Genomic DNA, 15,519 nt, shown 5'->3' on the forward strand with positions numbered 1-15,519 from the left:
GGGTATCCTGTCACCTCCTGGAGACCATCCCCCCCACCATCCTCTTCGCGTCCCCCCGCACCTCACTGACACACGCCGCCAGCCGCACCACGATAACCTCCAGCTCCCAGGGTGGTAGCAGCGTCCTCACGTCCTCGTTGTCCCCGCTGTGACAGGCGAGGAGCAGGCGGCAGAGCAGGCGGGGGCCCAGGCGGCCCAGCAGCCCCTCGAGCGCCAGGGCCGCGTAGCGCTGGGCCAGGCACTGGCACGCCCCGGCCACCGGCAGCGGCAGCGCCCGGCACAGCCCGGCCACGGCCGAGGCCACCGCGCTCACGGGGACAGCGGCCTCGGCCCGCGCCACCAGCGAGCGGCACAGCCAGCACAGCGGCAGCGGCAGCGGCAGCGCCTCCGGGGTCAGCCCGGCCCCGCCGGAGCCCTGCGGGAGGGGGACACTGCCTGGAGTGGGGACACTGCGTGGCTGTGTCCCCCCAGCACCTTGGTGACCGTGCCGATACCCCAGGGCCACTGCCACTCCCCCCTTGGCCCCGTACCTGCAAGTGGGTGCCCGGCGCCTCAAGGAATGGCCCGGCCGGGACAGCCCCGGGCTCTCCGCGGCACAGCTTCAGCGTGGCACAGACCTGCCAGGGCTTCTGCAGGGCAGCACAGGGTGACACGGGTGCCCCCAAGCCCCCAGCGCCCCAGGGTGTGGTGGTATGCCCACTGCTCCCAGCGGCCCACACGTCCCTGGGGGCTACAGTGTCCCCAACCCCCCTTGCTGTGTGCCCCAACTGCCACTCATGAGGGGCTGGATCTGCCAGAGGAGGTGATGGACAAGTGCCCAAACCAGGGCTGGCACGGGGGCACCATGGCAGGGAGATGTGGACACAGAAATCCTACCACCTGATCTAAGCACCACCTGTGCCAGGGCACTGACAGTGACAGCCACCATGGCTGTACTCCCCACCACCACACCCCAGCCACACCTGTCATCACTGCACCACCGGTGCCCACGGGTGGTGCCTGTGGCATGGCACACATGATGGCCTCCATCCTGTCACCTCAATGCCATGGCACCTGCTGACAGCTGTCACCATTCACCCACCATCTCAGCCCCCACAGTGGCACACACCGCCATGGTGGCATCTGTGCCCATGGCCCCCACAGTGGCACCTATCCCCCATCCCCCATCCCTGCAGGCACCTCCATGGCTGAGTGGTTGGAGGCCTGGTAGAGGAAGTCGAAGAGCTGCTGGCACATGGCACAGATGTCCTGCAGGAGAGGACAGTGGGGACATAAGGACACGGGACGCTGGGGAGGACAGGGACATGGGGAGCATGAAGACATGGGGCTGTTGTTACACAGGAATGTTGGGAGGTGGGACAGGGACATAGGGATGTGGGACATGGGGGAATGGGAACATGGGAACCAAAGGGGATGCATGTGGACATGTTGGTGTGGCACCATGGTGGGAGTACTTCACAGGGATACCTGTGGAGTTTTGGGGACATACAGGGAGCACAGGGACAAAGGGAAGGGTGAAGGGATATTGCAAGGGTGATGGGGACACCGGTGTGGGGAGTTTCTTACCACATTGGGATGTCCCTGGGCAAGGTGGGGGCAGTGCCCCAGGGCCCCACAGCGCAGTGCCGTCACCCAGTCCTGGCACCAGGCAGAGGGGGGCACACCACATCCTCCCCCTGGAGCCCCTAAACCTGTGGCCACTGTCAGCACCCAGCCAGGGGGGACCTGGCAATCCAGGACCTCCCATACACCTCCCCCAGGTCACCCCATCCCAACACCAGCCCTCTTGCGGGGGACCCATGTGTAGGGGACCGCCTCAATGAACCCTCCCACTCCAATATACCATCCCAGGGGCCTCTGACACCACAACCCCACCTCTAAACACACACCACCCCCAAAACTCCGCTCCTGCCATTATGGGGGGACCTGGATGGAATGGACCCCTCCCATTGCACCCCCTGATACCATATGCCACCCCTAATCATCCCTCATAGGGGGAGCCCCCCAGTGACACCTCCCACACACCACATCCTAGCTGAGACCTCAAGAGGGATCCCAGGGGTCTGGACCCCCACGCAAGAGAGAACCCTTTCCCCTCTTGCCCAGGGGAAACCAGGTGTCTGTGCCCCCATCACTTCACCACAGGGTCCTTGATGGGGGGCACCCAGCTCTGGAGGTGCCAGCCCTTCAGGCACACTCAGCTCTGGGGCAGCCCCCAGGTGTGGGGAAGGAGGGACCCTACCTGGGGTGGCCCCGAACAGGGCAAGGAGCAGCAGCAGTGCCAGGGCCATGGTGGGGGACAGGGCTGAGGACAGGGACAGTGTCCAGGCCGTGGTGGTGCTGGCAGGGCTGAGCCTGTGGCCTCTTAAAGCCCTGCAGGTGGGATGTGGCCATTGGGACTGTGCCAGCGCACGGGGACAGGTGTGTCACAGGCACAGGGACACTGCGGGGCCTGCCACCCCTGCCCTGCCACTCTGCTGCTGGCCCCATGCCCCTGTGCCCCCACAGCCACGTCCTGATTGGGGTCCCCCTTCAAGGGCCCCATGTCCCCAGCAGGGATCCCTTTTAATGTCTCCATGTCCCCACTGAGTCCCCATTGCTGTCCCTATGTTACCTTTTGGGGTCCCATGTTCTCATTGGGGTTCACATTGGGGTCCCCATATCCTCCACTGGGGTTCCCATGTCCCCGCACCCCCATGTCCCTGTACACTTCTTCCTGTCCCCAATCTCCCCACATCCCCTCAGCTCCCCCCACCATATCACCATCTCCCTCCCCTCTGCCGTGCCCCCACACCCCCATGTTCCCATGTCCTCTTTGTGTCACCACAGTCCCACACCCCAATATTCTCCCCATATTCCTCCATGTCACCTTCCAATCCCCCCCAGGCCCCTAAGTTCCCCTGTTCCTTCATGTCCCCCTGTGTTCCCCCACCCTGCCCCATCCCTCCGAAACCTCTACTGACCCCATGTCTCCAAACCCTCATGTCCCCCCTGTTCCTGTGTCCCCCATGTCATGTCCCCAGGTGTTCTCATGTGCCCTCTCCCATATCCGTATGTCCCCCTCCGTGCCCTCCTGCTCACGTCCCACACCCCCAGGTCCCCCAGAGTCCCCAAAGTCCCCATATCCCCCCACGTCCTGCCACAGGGTTGACCCTGTGCCTCGCCACCCTGAGTGTGGCCCCTGTCCCCCTCTGGCCCCACTCCTTTTCCTGGCATGTCCCTCCCAGGTCACCACCTTGACCCCACTTGCCACTCGAGAGCCCTTAGTGTGGGTGCGGCAGGCGGGCAGGGCCCCACGGGGGGAGTACCTGCCCCAGGTGAGGAACCGGAATGGATCCCAGGGTGGCACAGCCACACCCCGTGCCCCTCCGTCACCCTGTGTACCGCCCCCCGTGCTACCCTCACACGCTGGGCTGCCCTGTCCTTGTCCCCCTGTGCCACCACGTGTGCCCCAAAGCCCTGTGCCATGCCCCGTGCCCCAGGCTGCAGTGCCACCCCGCACTTCCCAGACCTCCTGTGCCCCCCCAGGCAGCTCTGGGCACCCCCGGGGCACAGCCCAGAGACAGGACAAGGAACAAAGCCCCAGCCCAGCCAGGGGAATTCCAGAACCAGGAGCAGCACCGAGATAAAACACCTGGGAGGGGTCAGAGATGAGGACAGGACTGAGGGAGCTAGGGGGACTCAGCCTGGAGCAAAGCAGACTCAGGGGGGACCTTCTCACCCCCGACAACTCCCCACAGGAGCGTGGATCTCCATCCTCACGGTCCTGGGGCCCTTCCCACAGCAATTCCAGCTCACACCTCTCTTTCGTATTAAATAATTTATTTCCTAACAATCAAACAAGACAGAAATATCCATGGACACAGCAAAGATCTAAAACACGGAATTCCTTGAAAAAAAAAAAAAGAAAAAAAAGCACCATTCTATTGGCTTGACACGGGGTTCAGCCCAACAATGGGATATTTACAGCAGGAACGGCTGCAAATGGGATCCGTGTCCTCTCCCAACTGCCCAATGGAGCCAAGACTGGGGTAGATCCACTTCTTGGGAAGTAGAAAGAACAGAAAAAATGATGAAAAAGCACAAATAGGAGGTGTCCCAGAGAATAATAAAGGAAAGGTTGAGTGGAGATGTGATGGCTCCACTGGAAAAATTAAAGATGAAACAAACATTTTGGTGCTACCCGGGAGCTGGTGGTTCGGGATCTGCCTTCCATAAGTAAAAAGAAAGGAAAAACAGCCCCCAAATGGGTGTTTTGGATTCCCACCCATTCGTCCCCCAATCCGATTCCCCCCACTCCCTGGATTTTTGTCACAATCTATAAAAAAAGTCCTTCCTGCAGCTTATTTCATAGGAATGCTGGTGGATCAGTGAATTCCAGGAAAAGGCTGGCACCACCATTGGGGACCCGAAGATTCCGGGTTAGTGCAGTGTTTTGGGGCTCCTGGAGCACAGCCCAAGAGTGCAAAGGGCCAGGAAGGGTCAGTCTGGGATAGGAAGGAAAAAAAAAAAGGAAAAAAAAAGGCATTGGGAACTGAAAAAGGCACAAACCTGCCAAAACCCCTCATTTATACTGAGGCCAAACCTTCAGAAGTCCAAAACGAACCAAAAATATACATTTTGTACCTCTGGAAGGGCCCTCCCAATGCCGGGAATCACCTGCCCAGAGGGTTTCGCTGGGATTCCCCAGGTGAAGGCAAAAGCCACCTGAGCCACCAGTCCCCAAGGGCTGACATTCCTCTTTTTCTTGGCATTTACCATATTTTTGCTTTTTTTTCCCCTCTTTGATGGTGCAGGGGGTTGAGCTCAGGTGCCATGGTGTACAGCAATGCCAGAAGGTGGAAAATTCCAGCTTTAAAGGAAAATTCTTTGTGTTTTTTTTTTTTTCCTTCTCTTAGGAGCCAACACATGGAAAAAGAGCCAGAACTGGGGGGATTTGGGCAACTTGTGGGACTTGTGGGTGGTTTCCCACTTCCCCAGGTAAGCCAGAAATAGGATTGGGGTGTTGAAAAGGAAAGGAAAAGGGGAAAACAAGAAAGGGGGGAAGGGAAAGAGAAAAGAAGGCAAGGAAAAGCAGGAAAGGAAGAGAAAGGGGAAAGGAGAAAAGGGAAACAAGAAAAGGAGAAGAGGAAAGGAGTAAAAGGAAAAGGAAATTGAAAAGGAAAAGAAGGGAAAAGAAGAAAAGGAAAAAAGGGGCAAGAAAAAAGGTAGGAAAAGGGGAAAGGACAAAGGAAAGGAAAAAGGAAAAAGCACTGCAATCTCCTGCTGCTCATCCCCTTGCACTCCATGGAGCATGCCTTTCAGCACCTGCGTTTCCCGAAAGGGACCAGCAGAGGGTAAAGGTTTGTATCCCAGTCGGGAACAGCCCTGGAGAGCTCCTTGCCTACTCCTCACCCGGGCCTGGCCGGCTCCATGGGGCTGGAAAAGCCCTTGGACCAGCTCGAAGGGAAAAGGAAGGTGTTGGAACCAGAGCTCTCTACATGTCAGCCCTCCCAGAGCATCTCTAAAAGCAGGAACTGATGGGAATGCTCCCTCCAGTGCACTGGGAAACAAATCAACATCATGGACAGCTCATGTGTGCTCTGGCTCCCTACCCCCCTAGGGCTGCCCTCCCTGTGGTGGCTTCTGGAATCCTCCATGAGCCTGGAAGCATCCTGGATGGATGGACACCAGCTGGGGAGTCCCGTGCGGTTTATTGCTGAGCAGAGGCATCATCTTTGTGCTAAAGGGGTGGAGAGTCTGTGGGCTCCCTCCGAGGTAGAAAAAATTGTCCCCAAGATTAGAAGCGTGGAAAGGGAATTCCAGGAGTCTGGAATGCCATGCAGGGTGGGACGTCCCATTTGGATTTAGGGAACCTGGAGGTGGCCAGTACAAGGGGTGAGGATGGCTCTGAGCCCCCGGAGCGCTGTTCCCCATGCCAGGAATGCTCTGGGAGGGCTGGGATGGGGTGTCCCTGAATATTTAAGAGTTGGGGGAAGGAACCCCCGACTGAGGCTGATCCCTGTGCCCGAAATGTTCCGTGTTCCCAGCCTGGCTCCGCTCTGTCATGGATGGAAACTCCAAAAAGGATTGGCTCTCTCTTTGGATCTCCTCCCAAAAACTCAGATTTTTGGGTCCTGAGGATCAGAACGTGATGTTGCCACCCAAAAGTAGAGAAGATTGGGAATACCAGGCAGTGACAGCCTGGGAAAGAACCCAGGGAAGGCTCTCGAGGTCACTGTTATTGCCAGGATATTCCCAGGTGCTTCAGGCGTGGCTGGAATGTAGGGCCTGGCAGAGGAGGTTTGGCTGGGGTGAGAGGCCGGCAATGCAAACAGAGCCCCGGGAGCAGCTGGAGCGGCGGGACATTCGGGTGTTTCCGTGCAGGGAATGCTGGCAGGGTCGGTGTGCTGGCTAATGGTAGCACAAGCGGACAGCGGCGGTGCCACGGCGATGGGAAGCACTTCCTAAATCCCGACAGGAAGCTTCCGGCTGCTCGCCAGCTTTGCCCTGGTCCCGCCGGAGCTGGAATATCCCTCGTCGCTGCCCAGGCTCTGGAGGCTCCCACGCTCATCTGAGTCGCTGGGGCTGCTGCTGCTCCAGTCCAGGTCGGCCGGGAGGTCGTATGTGCTCTCCACGTCCACATCCATCTCTTCTGCCGGAGGAATGGGAACGGTTGGAGTTCCAGCATGGTCAGGCCTCTTGCCAGCCATCCCGCAGTGTGGGCTCTCACCTTGATCCGAGTCGGAGTGCTCGGACAAAAGGCTGGAGCCGATGCTGTCTATCCTGACCCGCTCCATTCCCAGCTTTTCCAGCTGCCTCTGGAGGTGCCGCTGCTCCCGCTGCAGCTGCTCAATCTGGTGCAGGGCCCGGCGCTCCTGGTCCTCCAGCTTCTGTGGGGGGACACAACACCCTGAGCTCCAGGATTCCCTCAGAACCACCTGGCATTCCCAGCCCAAACCACCCCAGCGCAGCCACCCCTGGCTCCCGAGGGGCTCCTGTCATTCATATGGGTTCCAACTCTCTCAGAGAGTCATCCCAGGTCTCTCCCAGTTACCCTGGCCTGATGTCAGCGCTCTCCCAGTTACCCCAGCCCCATCCCAGTTCTCACCCCATTATCTCAGCACAATCCAGTGCTCCCCCCATTATCCCATCATGATGCCATTGCTCTCGAAGTTATCCCAGCCCTCCCAGCCCACACCCCATACCGGGATGCTGCTCCCAGCTCCAATCCCAGGGCCAGAACCAGTTTATGAGCTCACCTGGATGTGAAGCCTGGCCCTGGTGAGGAGGCTGAGTGTCGTGTGTCGCCCGGCCGCAGCCCCCAGTGGCACCAGCCCCTTCAGCCTCTCTAGGCACAGCCGGAGCTGGGCGCGCCTGGAATGGGAGCACACAGCTGTATCAGCTTCCTGAATGGCATTCCCACCCCACAGGTGGGGAAAAATAGGGTGATGGGAGCTAAACCTGATTAGGAGCCTTCCCAGGCACCACGGGCTTCCAGAAACTGGGAGAAAACTGCAGCCAGGCAAAAGGATGCCTTGGACAAACCTCATGGATAAACCCTGCTGGCATCCCGGGCTGCTGGGATGATCCCAAGCAAAAAGATGCCAATGACCTTGGAATTCTGGGTGAGAATATCCCCTTTTGGTCATTCTCTTCCCAAAAACGTTCCATCTCAGGAGTGCTGTTTGGTTCCTGCTGACAACTGAAGCGGCCCAGGCTAACACCCTGGGCTGCAAATCCTTTGGGAGTGCTTCTTTTCCCTGTTTTTAGTAGTTTTGGATACAAAAAACCCAGATGCCTGCAGGAGTACTGACTGCTCCAGGAATTCTCCCTCTTCTGTAACATCTGGGCTTTCTCCACTTTAACAGGTAGGATTCTAATGCTGGAGGGAAACTCCAGCTCCTCAAGCAAATCCCTTTATCTGCTGAAAGCAGGGATGCTCCCAGCACATCCCAGTTTCCCTGTGTCCTTTACTCCAATCCCAACATGTAGGTCAGATCCTTGGAAATGGGTTATAACACCCATCCCTGAACTGCCAGATCCTGGGCAGCTCCAAACGGATTTTGCAATGACCTGCTGGTCTTGTTTGGGATACGCTGGGAGTGAACAGAGATTTCCTCACCCGAAGGACCTCGGGATGACAACACAGGCAAAAAAAAGGGGATTTATTCAGGATAAATCCCAAACTCCAACTGGCTCAAAGATGAGCCTGTGACACGATAATTTTCCTAAGTGGAGCAGGAGCTGGCTGTGGAGATGGATATCATTCCCAACAACCAAGGACAGGGAATGCTTCAATCCTTGATGTCCTTTATCCCATTCCTTCCCTCCCTCTCCCCCCTCTCAACCCATCTCAGGTGGAATACCCCTGGAAAAGCAATAATTCCCCCCAGTCCAGCTCCTGTCAACCCTCTGGCACCCACCTGTTCTTTTCCATTTCATTGTGTGTTGACCTGGAAAAAAGGGAAGAAGTTATTAATTCCTCTGTCTGATTAGGGATTAACAGTTGGGATTAACATGTGGGAATTAGCAAAGGCTTCCTGGAAAAGATGCAAACCCAGGGGGCTTCCAGAGCTCCATACCCAGGGACAGTGAATGGCAGGATGCAGATGCAGAAATTGCTGGATAAGTGGCAATAAAAGGGTCAGGAAAACAATAAAATGGGACTTTAAACCAGAGACTCATGTTTTAGAGCTGCAATTGGGATCAACAGCTCACCCCTGTCCCTCAACCTGCCAGGAACCTAACATGGAAAAAGCCTTCCCTGTGTCCAACAGCACAGAGCAGCTCTGGAGGAGACCCCGACCACCACTGACATATTAAATCCACAACAAATCCCCCTGAAACTCCCAATTTCCAGGGAAGCTGGGAAAAGGTGAAAAACACAAGCTATGACTGACTTTCCTTCCACTGAAATCCAGGAAGAAGCCACAGGAGGCCACACAGCTCGTGTTCCCAGGAATGGTTCTTAGGGAAGAGCTGCTTCCCTGCCTGCTGACTTCCTAAAACCTCCAGATGCCTCAAGAAGCCCCACTCTAATTTGCAAAAAATGTTATGTGCCTGAAAACATGAATGTGGGAATAACCCAGAGGCTGTTTGGATGAGGATGTCTACTGGGATGACCCTATGGGATCTGGAAGTGCTGGAAAAACAAGGGATGTCACCACCACAGCAGTGGAAGATGCTCTCCGAGGTCTCCTTCGCTTTTCCAGCAACATTTCCTGATGGATCACCCTGCTCCAGTGGCTCTTTTGGCTTTCTGGCGAGGTCAATGCCACGTCTCCCACATCCCCAGAAATGTTCTGTCACACCAGAGACACTTCCCACTCCAATGGGATTATCCTGACACAATGGAAGGGCCCAGCTATTCGGCTCCCGTGCAGTCTCCCCATTACATTTTTCCCTGGATAAATCAGCATGTTTCGCACCCAGCCCTTTACCAAGGGAGTGCCATGGGTTGCAGCCTTAGGAATTTTTTTCCTTGATTCTAAGTTATCCAAACACTTCCTGAGCACTGGTACAGAGAGGGGTGAAGCTGCCATCACCACAATCATTAATTACAAAGCCATCCTCTTTTCTGCCTGGATCCTTCCTGGAATAGTTATTTTCTCTTGTGGACTTACATCTACCATCATCAATATGTAGAAAAAATGAATTAATTGATGTATTCTAATTTCGGATAAAATAAGCAGAGACAGAAGGGAGGGCAACTTTACCCTGGGGCAGGTGGAGCTCTCACATCTGTGGCTCCCACATTCTCTCCAGAGCAATCTCGTGCCCACAGAGTCCCTGATTTGGACGCAGTTTGAACCTCAGCTGATCACTCCGTTTCCCTTTGGAATGTGTTTTTTATTCCTGAAAACCATAACAACTGTTTTGTTTGCTTTGGGCCATTCTGAGAAGGAAACCTGGATCGTGTCCAGGCAGGACAAATCCCTGGATTCACCTGGAGCCTGCTTGATCTGAGCCCAGCTGCCCCACGAGGTGCTCCTGACACCCCAAAAGGCCTGTGTGGGAGCTGCTCTGGCCCCAGAGAATCATGGCACGGGCAAATCCAGGTGGATTTGTTCCGGCAGCTGCCAAAGGTCGGCCGCCGTGGCGTCGCACAGACGGGATCACTCCCAATCAGGAAAAGAGTGACAGATACGGTGCCATCAGAGCCTGGCTCCTCCCTGGCACCACCGGTGACATTTTGGGATGGATCCGCTGCCCCTCACAGTGTACCCTTGGCTGGGGGCACACCCTGAAGCCAGCCCTTCCCAAAATCAGCTGAGGGCTCCCCTCAGGAACGAGGATCCGAGTGATTTTAAGGTTATATTAAGTGATGGATGGAATAAAGCCTCCAAGATGTGGGATTTGCTCCTGGAATTCAGTATGGGTGCTTTGAGCTGATTTCAGCTTAGAGAAAAGGTGGTGTAGAATTTTAAATCGGAGAGGAGTAAGAGGGAGGAACAACCAAGGAGGGATAATGGGAGGCTCTGGGTGGGTTTCACGTGAATTCAGAAGGTTACAGGACAGCCCCCTCCAGGCCTGCCAGGGCCCTGTGACAGCAGGACCTCTCTTGGCCAGTCACCCCGGGACAGAAAGGTCCCACCCACGGTGTCACACCCAGTGACAGGAGGACTTTGGTGACAGTAGAGCCCCACCCAGTCCTGTCACACACCCAGTGACAACAGGACCTCACTGAGTCGGGTCACCTGATGACAGGAGGGTCCTCCAGTGCTGTCACACACCCAGTGACACGAAGACCTCCCTGTTCACAAAACACCTGGAGATAGGAGGGTGCCTCCGGCCTTGTGACACCCCCAGAGACGGTGGGGGGGACTCTGCCAGAGCCCGGGAAGCGGAGAGTCACCCCGGCCCAATCACAGGCCCTGTGACAGCAGGGCCTCCCCGAATCGGGACGCCTGGGGACAGGAGCTCCTGGGCGTGTCACACACCTGGAGACAGAGGGACCTCAGCAGAGACTGAGCAGCGCCATGCCAGGAGCGCCCCCCGGCCCTTTCGCACACCCGGTGACCCATCAGAGCACGGGGACCGCGGTGGTGACTCCGGCTCGGCCAGAGGCCCGGAAGCAGCGGCCTTAGCGGGCCCGGACATATGGACAAGGGAACCCCCTCGGGCCTGTCACCCACGCCGGGTGACAGCGGGGGCTCAGCGAGCCCGGCCGTACGGTGCCGGGAGCTTTCCCGGTCGGGTCGGGCTGAGCGGTACCCGCAGCTCCACACCGACCGGGCCCCTTCGGTCCGGTCCGGTCCCCCCCGCCCCGCCCGGTGCTGCCGTCACCTGCCGCCGCCGCCGCTCCTCCGGGCCTTGGCGCGGCGCCGCGGGGCCTCCCCGTCCTTCCCGCCGGGCCACAGCGAGGCATAACCGTGCTCGGCTTCTGCGGAGATACAACGACGGGCGCGGGTCACCGCGGGGCCCGGCCGGGCACACCGAGGGCACCGGGGAGGGCGCGGGGGGTACCTCGCTCCCGCCGCTCCAGGAACTCGGCGGCCTCCAGCAGCATCTGGATGCCGAGGCGGGGGGGGGCGGCCATGGCGGGGCCGGGACGGGCCGCGACCGGCGGCGGGGGGGAAGCAGCGGCCTCTGCCCGCCCCGAGCGCCGCTCCGCCAGACCCCACGCGCGCCACACCCCCGCCGCCGCTCGTTGGCGGAGGCTGAGCGAGGGCCCGCCCATCCCCGTCGTTGATTGGAGGATAAGGGGAGGCCCCGCCCAGCACCTCCACGAGCGGCGGGGAGGGAGCGTGGCCGCGTCTGAAGACACGCCCTCCACTCGCTGTCATTGGACAAGAACGCCACGCCCTCCTATCATTGGCCCGACCCCCGGCGGCGCCACGCCCACACAGCGGGCCCCGCCCCGCTGGCCGCACTCGCTGCCCTGACTCACTTCCGTCCGCTTAGCCAATGGCGAGGGCGGACCGGGAATGGGGCAGGGCCTCGGCTACGTAGGGGAGCATGAGCCCGACGAGCAACCCCCCCGCACAGGGACAGGGAACCCCGGGATGGGGACAGAGCCCCGGGAACGGGACCCCGCCCCGTACAGGGACAGACACCGCCACAGAGACGGGACCCCCTCCCCCACCAAGCAGCCACCCTCCTTGGGAAGAGACCCCCATGCCAGGACAGTGACACCCCCGGTCAGGTCCCCCTCTGTCCCACTGCAGGGAGCACCTTGGGCCTCCCAAATCAGGAACCACCCTCAGAGAGAGCACCCCCACCCCAGGCAAGGCTCAGAGCACCCAAAGCCCCTCCCAGAACTGGGAGCACCCCAGATCCCATTACTGCCCTTTCCTGGGGTGTAGGTGATGCGGAAGCTTCCCAGCCCAAAACTGATATTTGGGTGGGGTCGAGGGAGGAAGAAAGAACCTCCCCCCCACCACACCGAACACCTTCGGTTTCAGCCCAGCCTCAAATGGGGCCCCAGGGCAGAGATTATTTGTATCAATTCCAAGGGCTTGTGGAAAGGGGAATGGAGGCCCTGCTTTATCTCTGAATGATAAAAATGGGAAGAAAAAAAAAAATCTGGGGTTTTATTAACGGGAAAACAAACCAAAACCAGGGAAAACAGCAAAATCCCAGCCAGAAACTGACCTTTGTTGTGAAAAAAAATAATGACAAAAATCTGAGAAATGGAAACTCATGGTGGCTCTGGCTGTGGGATTTGTTGGGAAAAATCCAAATTCCACTGGAATCCAGCACGGGAGCCACCCAGGAGAGTGCAGGGAAGCAAAATCTTTCCGTGGTGGAAGTCACGTCCCAGCATCAAGCGATGAAATCCAGGGGCCTATTGAATCCTCCTTTTCTGTTCATGTATTGCCTGGGCAAGGATGGAGGCAGAGTAAGTCCTGGATCCATGGAAATGGGGACAAAAATACTAGGGGGAGGCTGGGAATGGGGTTCAGTGGCCATGGGGAACCCAATTCCTCATGGATCTGACCAAAAAGAGGGGAGGAAGGCTCCCAGCAAGGAGCTGCTCCAGAGGCTGGGCTGTGTGAGGATCCCAGGTTACGATCAGAAAAGGAGCAGAACTGACAAACTGGGTATTTTTGGGGAACAAACCAGGTGAACAGTGTCGCTTCCTGCTGCTCTGATCCTGTTAAGGTCTCACTGGACACATCCCACCTGTTCCTAATGTGCTCCTCACTCCTTATCCTCCTGATTTCCCCATTCCCAGGGGGATTTGGAGAACTCTCACCTCTGCTTTTGAGTCTAAACCTCACAAAATTTCCATTTTCCCCAGGCCTGGAAGCCAGATTACTGTGAGACAGTGGCCACAGTTACCTCACAAAACAAAATCCTCTTTCTATCCCAAAGGAGGGGGGGGACACACCTGTACTTCCTCTTCTGGGACACATTGATGGCATAGGCATTGGCAGCACCGTCCACCTTCTTCCCCTGAGGAGAAACGTCCCATAATGTCATGGATTATCCCCAAATAGGGCAGAGCCCCTGGAGAGACCTCAGGCCTGTAGTCACCTTGGTGGTATCAAAAGAGGCAAAACCCATCATCTTCATCATCTCGATCTCCTCCTCTGTCTTGCCCTGCAAATCCTCCTCTGAGTGAAGAAAATTGGGGATTGAGCAAACATGGATGCTGGGATTCCCAAAAATCCCTGGGGTGTCCCTGGGAGAGTCCAGCCCCACAGGGCATCTGAGGGTGTTCCAAGCGGAAAATCCCCCCTCACCTGTGATCTGTCGCTCTTTCTTGGAGTCCTTGAGCTCCTTCTTCTCCTCATCCCGGCGCTCCTTGGGCCGTGCTGGTGACGAGGAGCTGGAGCGGTGCCGGCGTGGGGACCTGCTGGGGCACACAAGGCTGGCCTGCAATTCCCACCTGGAGCTCCCATTGTCACCCAGGGTGCCCTCACCTAGGTGTCCCCACCCCACACTGGTCCCTCCCCCCACCTGTATCATCCCTACTCTTACCTGAATGTCCTGCTGTCATGTGGATGTCTCTTCCCTCACCTGGGCAGTCCCCACCCTCACCTTGACGGTCCCTGCCCTCACCTGGATCGTCTCCGGTGTGGGGAGCGGGACCGGCTCCTCCTCCTGTCCCTGTCCCGGGACCGCGATCGCTCCCGCCGCCGCCTGTCCCTGTCCCGGGACGTGGAGCGCGAGCGCCGGCGCTCTGCCCGAGGAAGGGTCAGCTGCTGCTTCACTGCCCGCCTCCCAAAAGAAATCCCACAGAAAAATCCCAGCTCCCGAACGGAGACCCCGGAACAGCCCCTCCCACCCCTCCAGGATAGTTCTGGGCTCAGGGACCCCTCTGCGCACCCCCAGAAGTGAAAGAGCAGAAGGAAAAAATTTCCACCTGGAGCAGGGGGAATCATCCAGGGGGAAATCAGCCAGGAGGCGTGATGGTCCCCAAAAACCTGAGTAAGGTGGAGAGGGGTGGGAGGAGAGGAAGAGGAGAAGGAGAGAAGAAGAGGAGGAGAAGATAAGAATGGGGAGAAGGAGGAAAAGAAGGACGAAGATGAGGAGGAGAAGGAAGCAGTGGAGAAGAATAGAAGGAAAAGAACAAGGATGAGGAGGAAGAAGAGGAGGAGGATGAGGGAGTCTCTGCTCTCGCCCCGAGCGACGAACCGGGACGTCCCCTCCGTCCCCCGCCCTGGCGGGTCTCAGTCTCCCCCCTACCCCTGGGCCTTTCCACCTGGATCTCCCCGGACCCCGTCCCCCGGGTGCCTCCTGACCTCCCCCCGCGTTCCCGTCCCTCCCTGCCCCCCCCCCCCCCCAGTGCCCCGGTGCCCCCTCACCCCGCCGCGGCGGTGACCGGGAACGGCTGCGGCCCATGGCCTCCCCTCAGCCCCACGCTGCTGCTCCCACGGGGCTGCCGGCCCGGAGCGGGAACCGGGCCTGAGAGGACCGGTCAGCACCGCATCGGCACGCACCGGCCCCGTCCCGCCGCTCGCCTTGGGAGCCCGCCCAGCCCGTAGGTGCGAGGGGAGGGCCGGCAGGAAGAGGAGGGGAGGAAGGAAAGGGGAAGAAGGCGGAGCCGTCACCCTCCGCAGGCTGCTGTTTGCACTCTGCGGGCCTGCAGCCTTCCGGCCTGTGCGGCTCATCCCTTCCCCGTTCCAGTCCCTTCCCCTGCCGCTGGAGCCGCATCCTCGGTTCGGGCCCTCAGGTTCAAGCAGGCGGGCGCGGGCCCTTCACGCGGGGCTCGCCCGGCCCAGCCTGGAGTCCGAACACAGTCCTGCGGTTGTGCCTTGGTTCGGCAGTGGGGGTTCGGGAAGAGCTTCTCTGAGAAGCTGCTGGAACTTTCTCGGTGTCCGGCACACCCAGTGCCAGCGGCTCCGGAATGTCTTCAGTGAGGGCACTGAATCGGGGAATCCCATTCCTGAACCATGACACGATGCCATCCTCCCCCTGAGCCCCATTCCCATCCAGTCCTCAGCTGCAGCCTCCTTCCCGTCCCGTTCCATCCCGTCCCCAGCCCCATCCACACCTCATGCCCTGCCCCCTTCTTACTCCCTTCCCGTCTCCACCCCTCCCCAGCCCCATTCTCATTCCCATCCCGTCCCCAGCCCCATTCCCACCCCA

General features: G+C 58.6%; 2 protein-coding genes across 11 annotated transcripts; both read right to left on the reverse strand.

Annotated features, from left to right (window-relative positions):
* Positions 1-3,805: 3,805 nt before the first annotated feature.
* MXD1 (MAX dimerization protein 1) lies at positions 3,806-12,666 on the reverse strand. 7 transcript variants are annotated; one of them, XM_062510508.1, is made up of 7 exons: positions 12,577-12,666; positions 11,449-11,761; positions 11,269-11,365; positions 10,680-10,922; positions 8,406-8,435; positions 7,242-7,356; positions 3,806-6,872 (listed from the first exon to the last, which is right to left on the reverse strand). In XM_062510508.1, the coding sequence occupies exons 2-7, from the start codon at positions 11,660-11,662 to the stop codon at positions 6,447-6,449; spliced, it is 1,125 nt and encodes a 374-aa protein (XP_062366492.1). In that variant the 5' UTR covers positions 11,663-11,761; positions 12,577-12,666; the 3' UTR covers positions 3,806-6,446. The 7 variants fall into 7 exon arrangements, with proteins under 7 accessions (XP_062366492.1, XP_062366486.1, XP_062366490.1 ...); XM_062510502.1 differs by lacking the exon at positions 12,577-12,666 and having other exon boundaries at positions 3,806-6,634; positions 6,713-6,872; positions 11,449-11,713; XM_062510506.1 differs by lacking the exons at positions 10,680-10,922; positions 12,577-12,666 and having other exon boundaries at positions 3,806-6,631; positions 6,713-6,872; positions 8,406-8,470; positions 11,295-11,365; positions 11,449-11,713.
* Positions 12,493-15,344, reverse strand: SNRNP27 (small nuclear ribonucleoprotein U4/U6.U5 subunit 27). 4 transcript variants are annotated; one of them, XM_062510528.1, is made up of 6 exons: positions 14,736-15,344; positions 13,990-14,110; positions 13,671-13,780; positions 13,462-13,541; positions 13,316-13,380; positions 12,493-12,802 (listed from the first exon to the last, which is right to left on the reverse strand). In XM_062510528.1, exons 1-6 carry the CDS (start codon positions 14,770-14,772, stop codon positions 12,748-12,750), a joined length of 468 nt encoding a protein of 155 aa, XP_062366512.1. In that variant the 5' UTR covers positions 14,773-15,344; the 3' UTR covers positions 12,493-12,747. The 4 variants fall into 4 exon arrangements, with proteins under 4 accessions (XP_062366512.1, XP_062366511.1, XP_062366510.1 ...); XM_062510527.1 differs by having other exon boundaries at positions 13,671-13,783; XM_062510526.1 differs by lacking the exon at positions 14,736-15,344 and having other exon boundaries at positions 13,990-14,601.
* Positions 15,345-15,519: the final 175 nt, after the last annotated feature.

Source organism: Cinclus cinclus, chromosome 29 (genome assembly GCF_963662255.1).
Source record: "Cinclus cinclus chromosome 29, bCinCin1.1, whole genome shotgun sequence".
In the NCBI taxonomy this organism is placed as follows: Eukaryota; Metazoa; Chordata; class Aves; order Passeriformes; family Cinclidae; genus Cinclus; species Cinclus cinclus.

Bases quoted from the DNA above. Each gene is read 5' to 3' on its own strand.
- MXD1 (XM_062510508.1), bottom strand. From the start codon at position 11,662: ATGGGCGGGCCCTCGCTCAGCCTCCGCCAACGAGCGGCGGCGGGGGTG. The intron at 11,366-11,448 runs GTACCCCCCGCG...GTATCTCCGCAG, and splicing joins CCTGGAGCGGCGGGAGCGAG to AAGCCGAGCACGGTTATGCC. The intron at 8,436-10,679 runs GTGACCCGACTC...CCTTTTTTCCAG, and splicing joins GAGGACCCTCCTGTCATCAG to GTCAACACACAATGAAATGG.
- SNRNP27 (XM_062510525.1), bottom strand. From the start codon at position 14,312: ATGATTCCCCCTGCTCCAGGTGGAAATTTTTTCCTTCTGCTCTTTCAC. The intron at 13,542-13,670 runs GTGAGGGGGGAT...TTCTTCACTCAG, and splicing joins GAAAGAGCGACAGATCACAG to AGGAGGATTTGCAGGGCAAG. The intron at 13,381-13,461 runs GTGACTACAGGC...GTTTCTCCTCAG, and splicing joins CCTCTTTTGATACCACCAAG to GGGAAGAAGGTGGACGGTGC.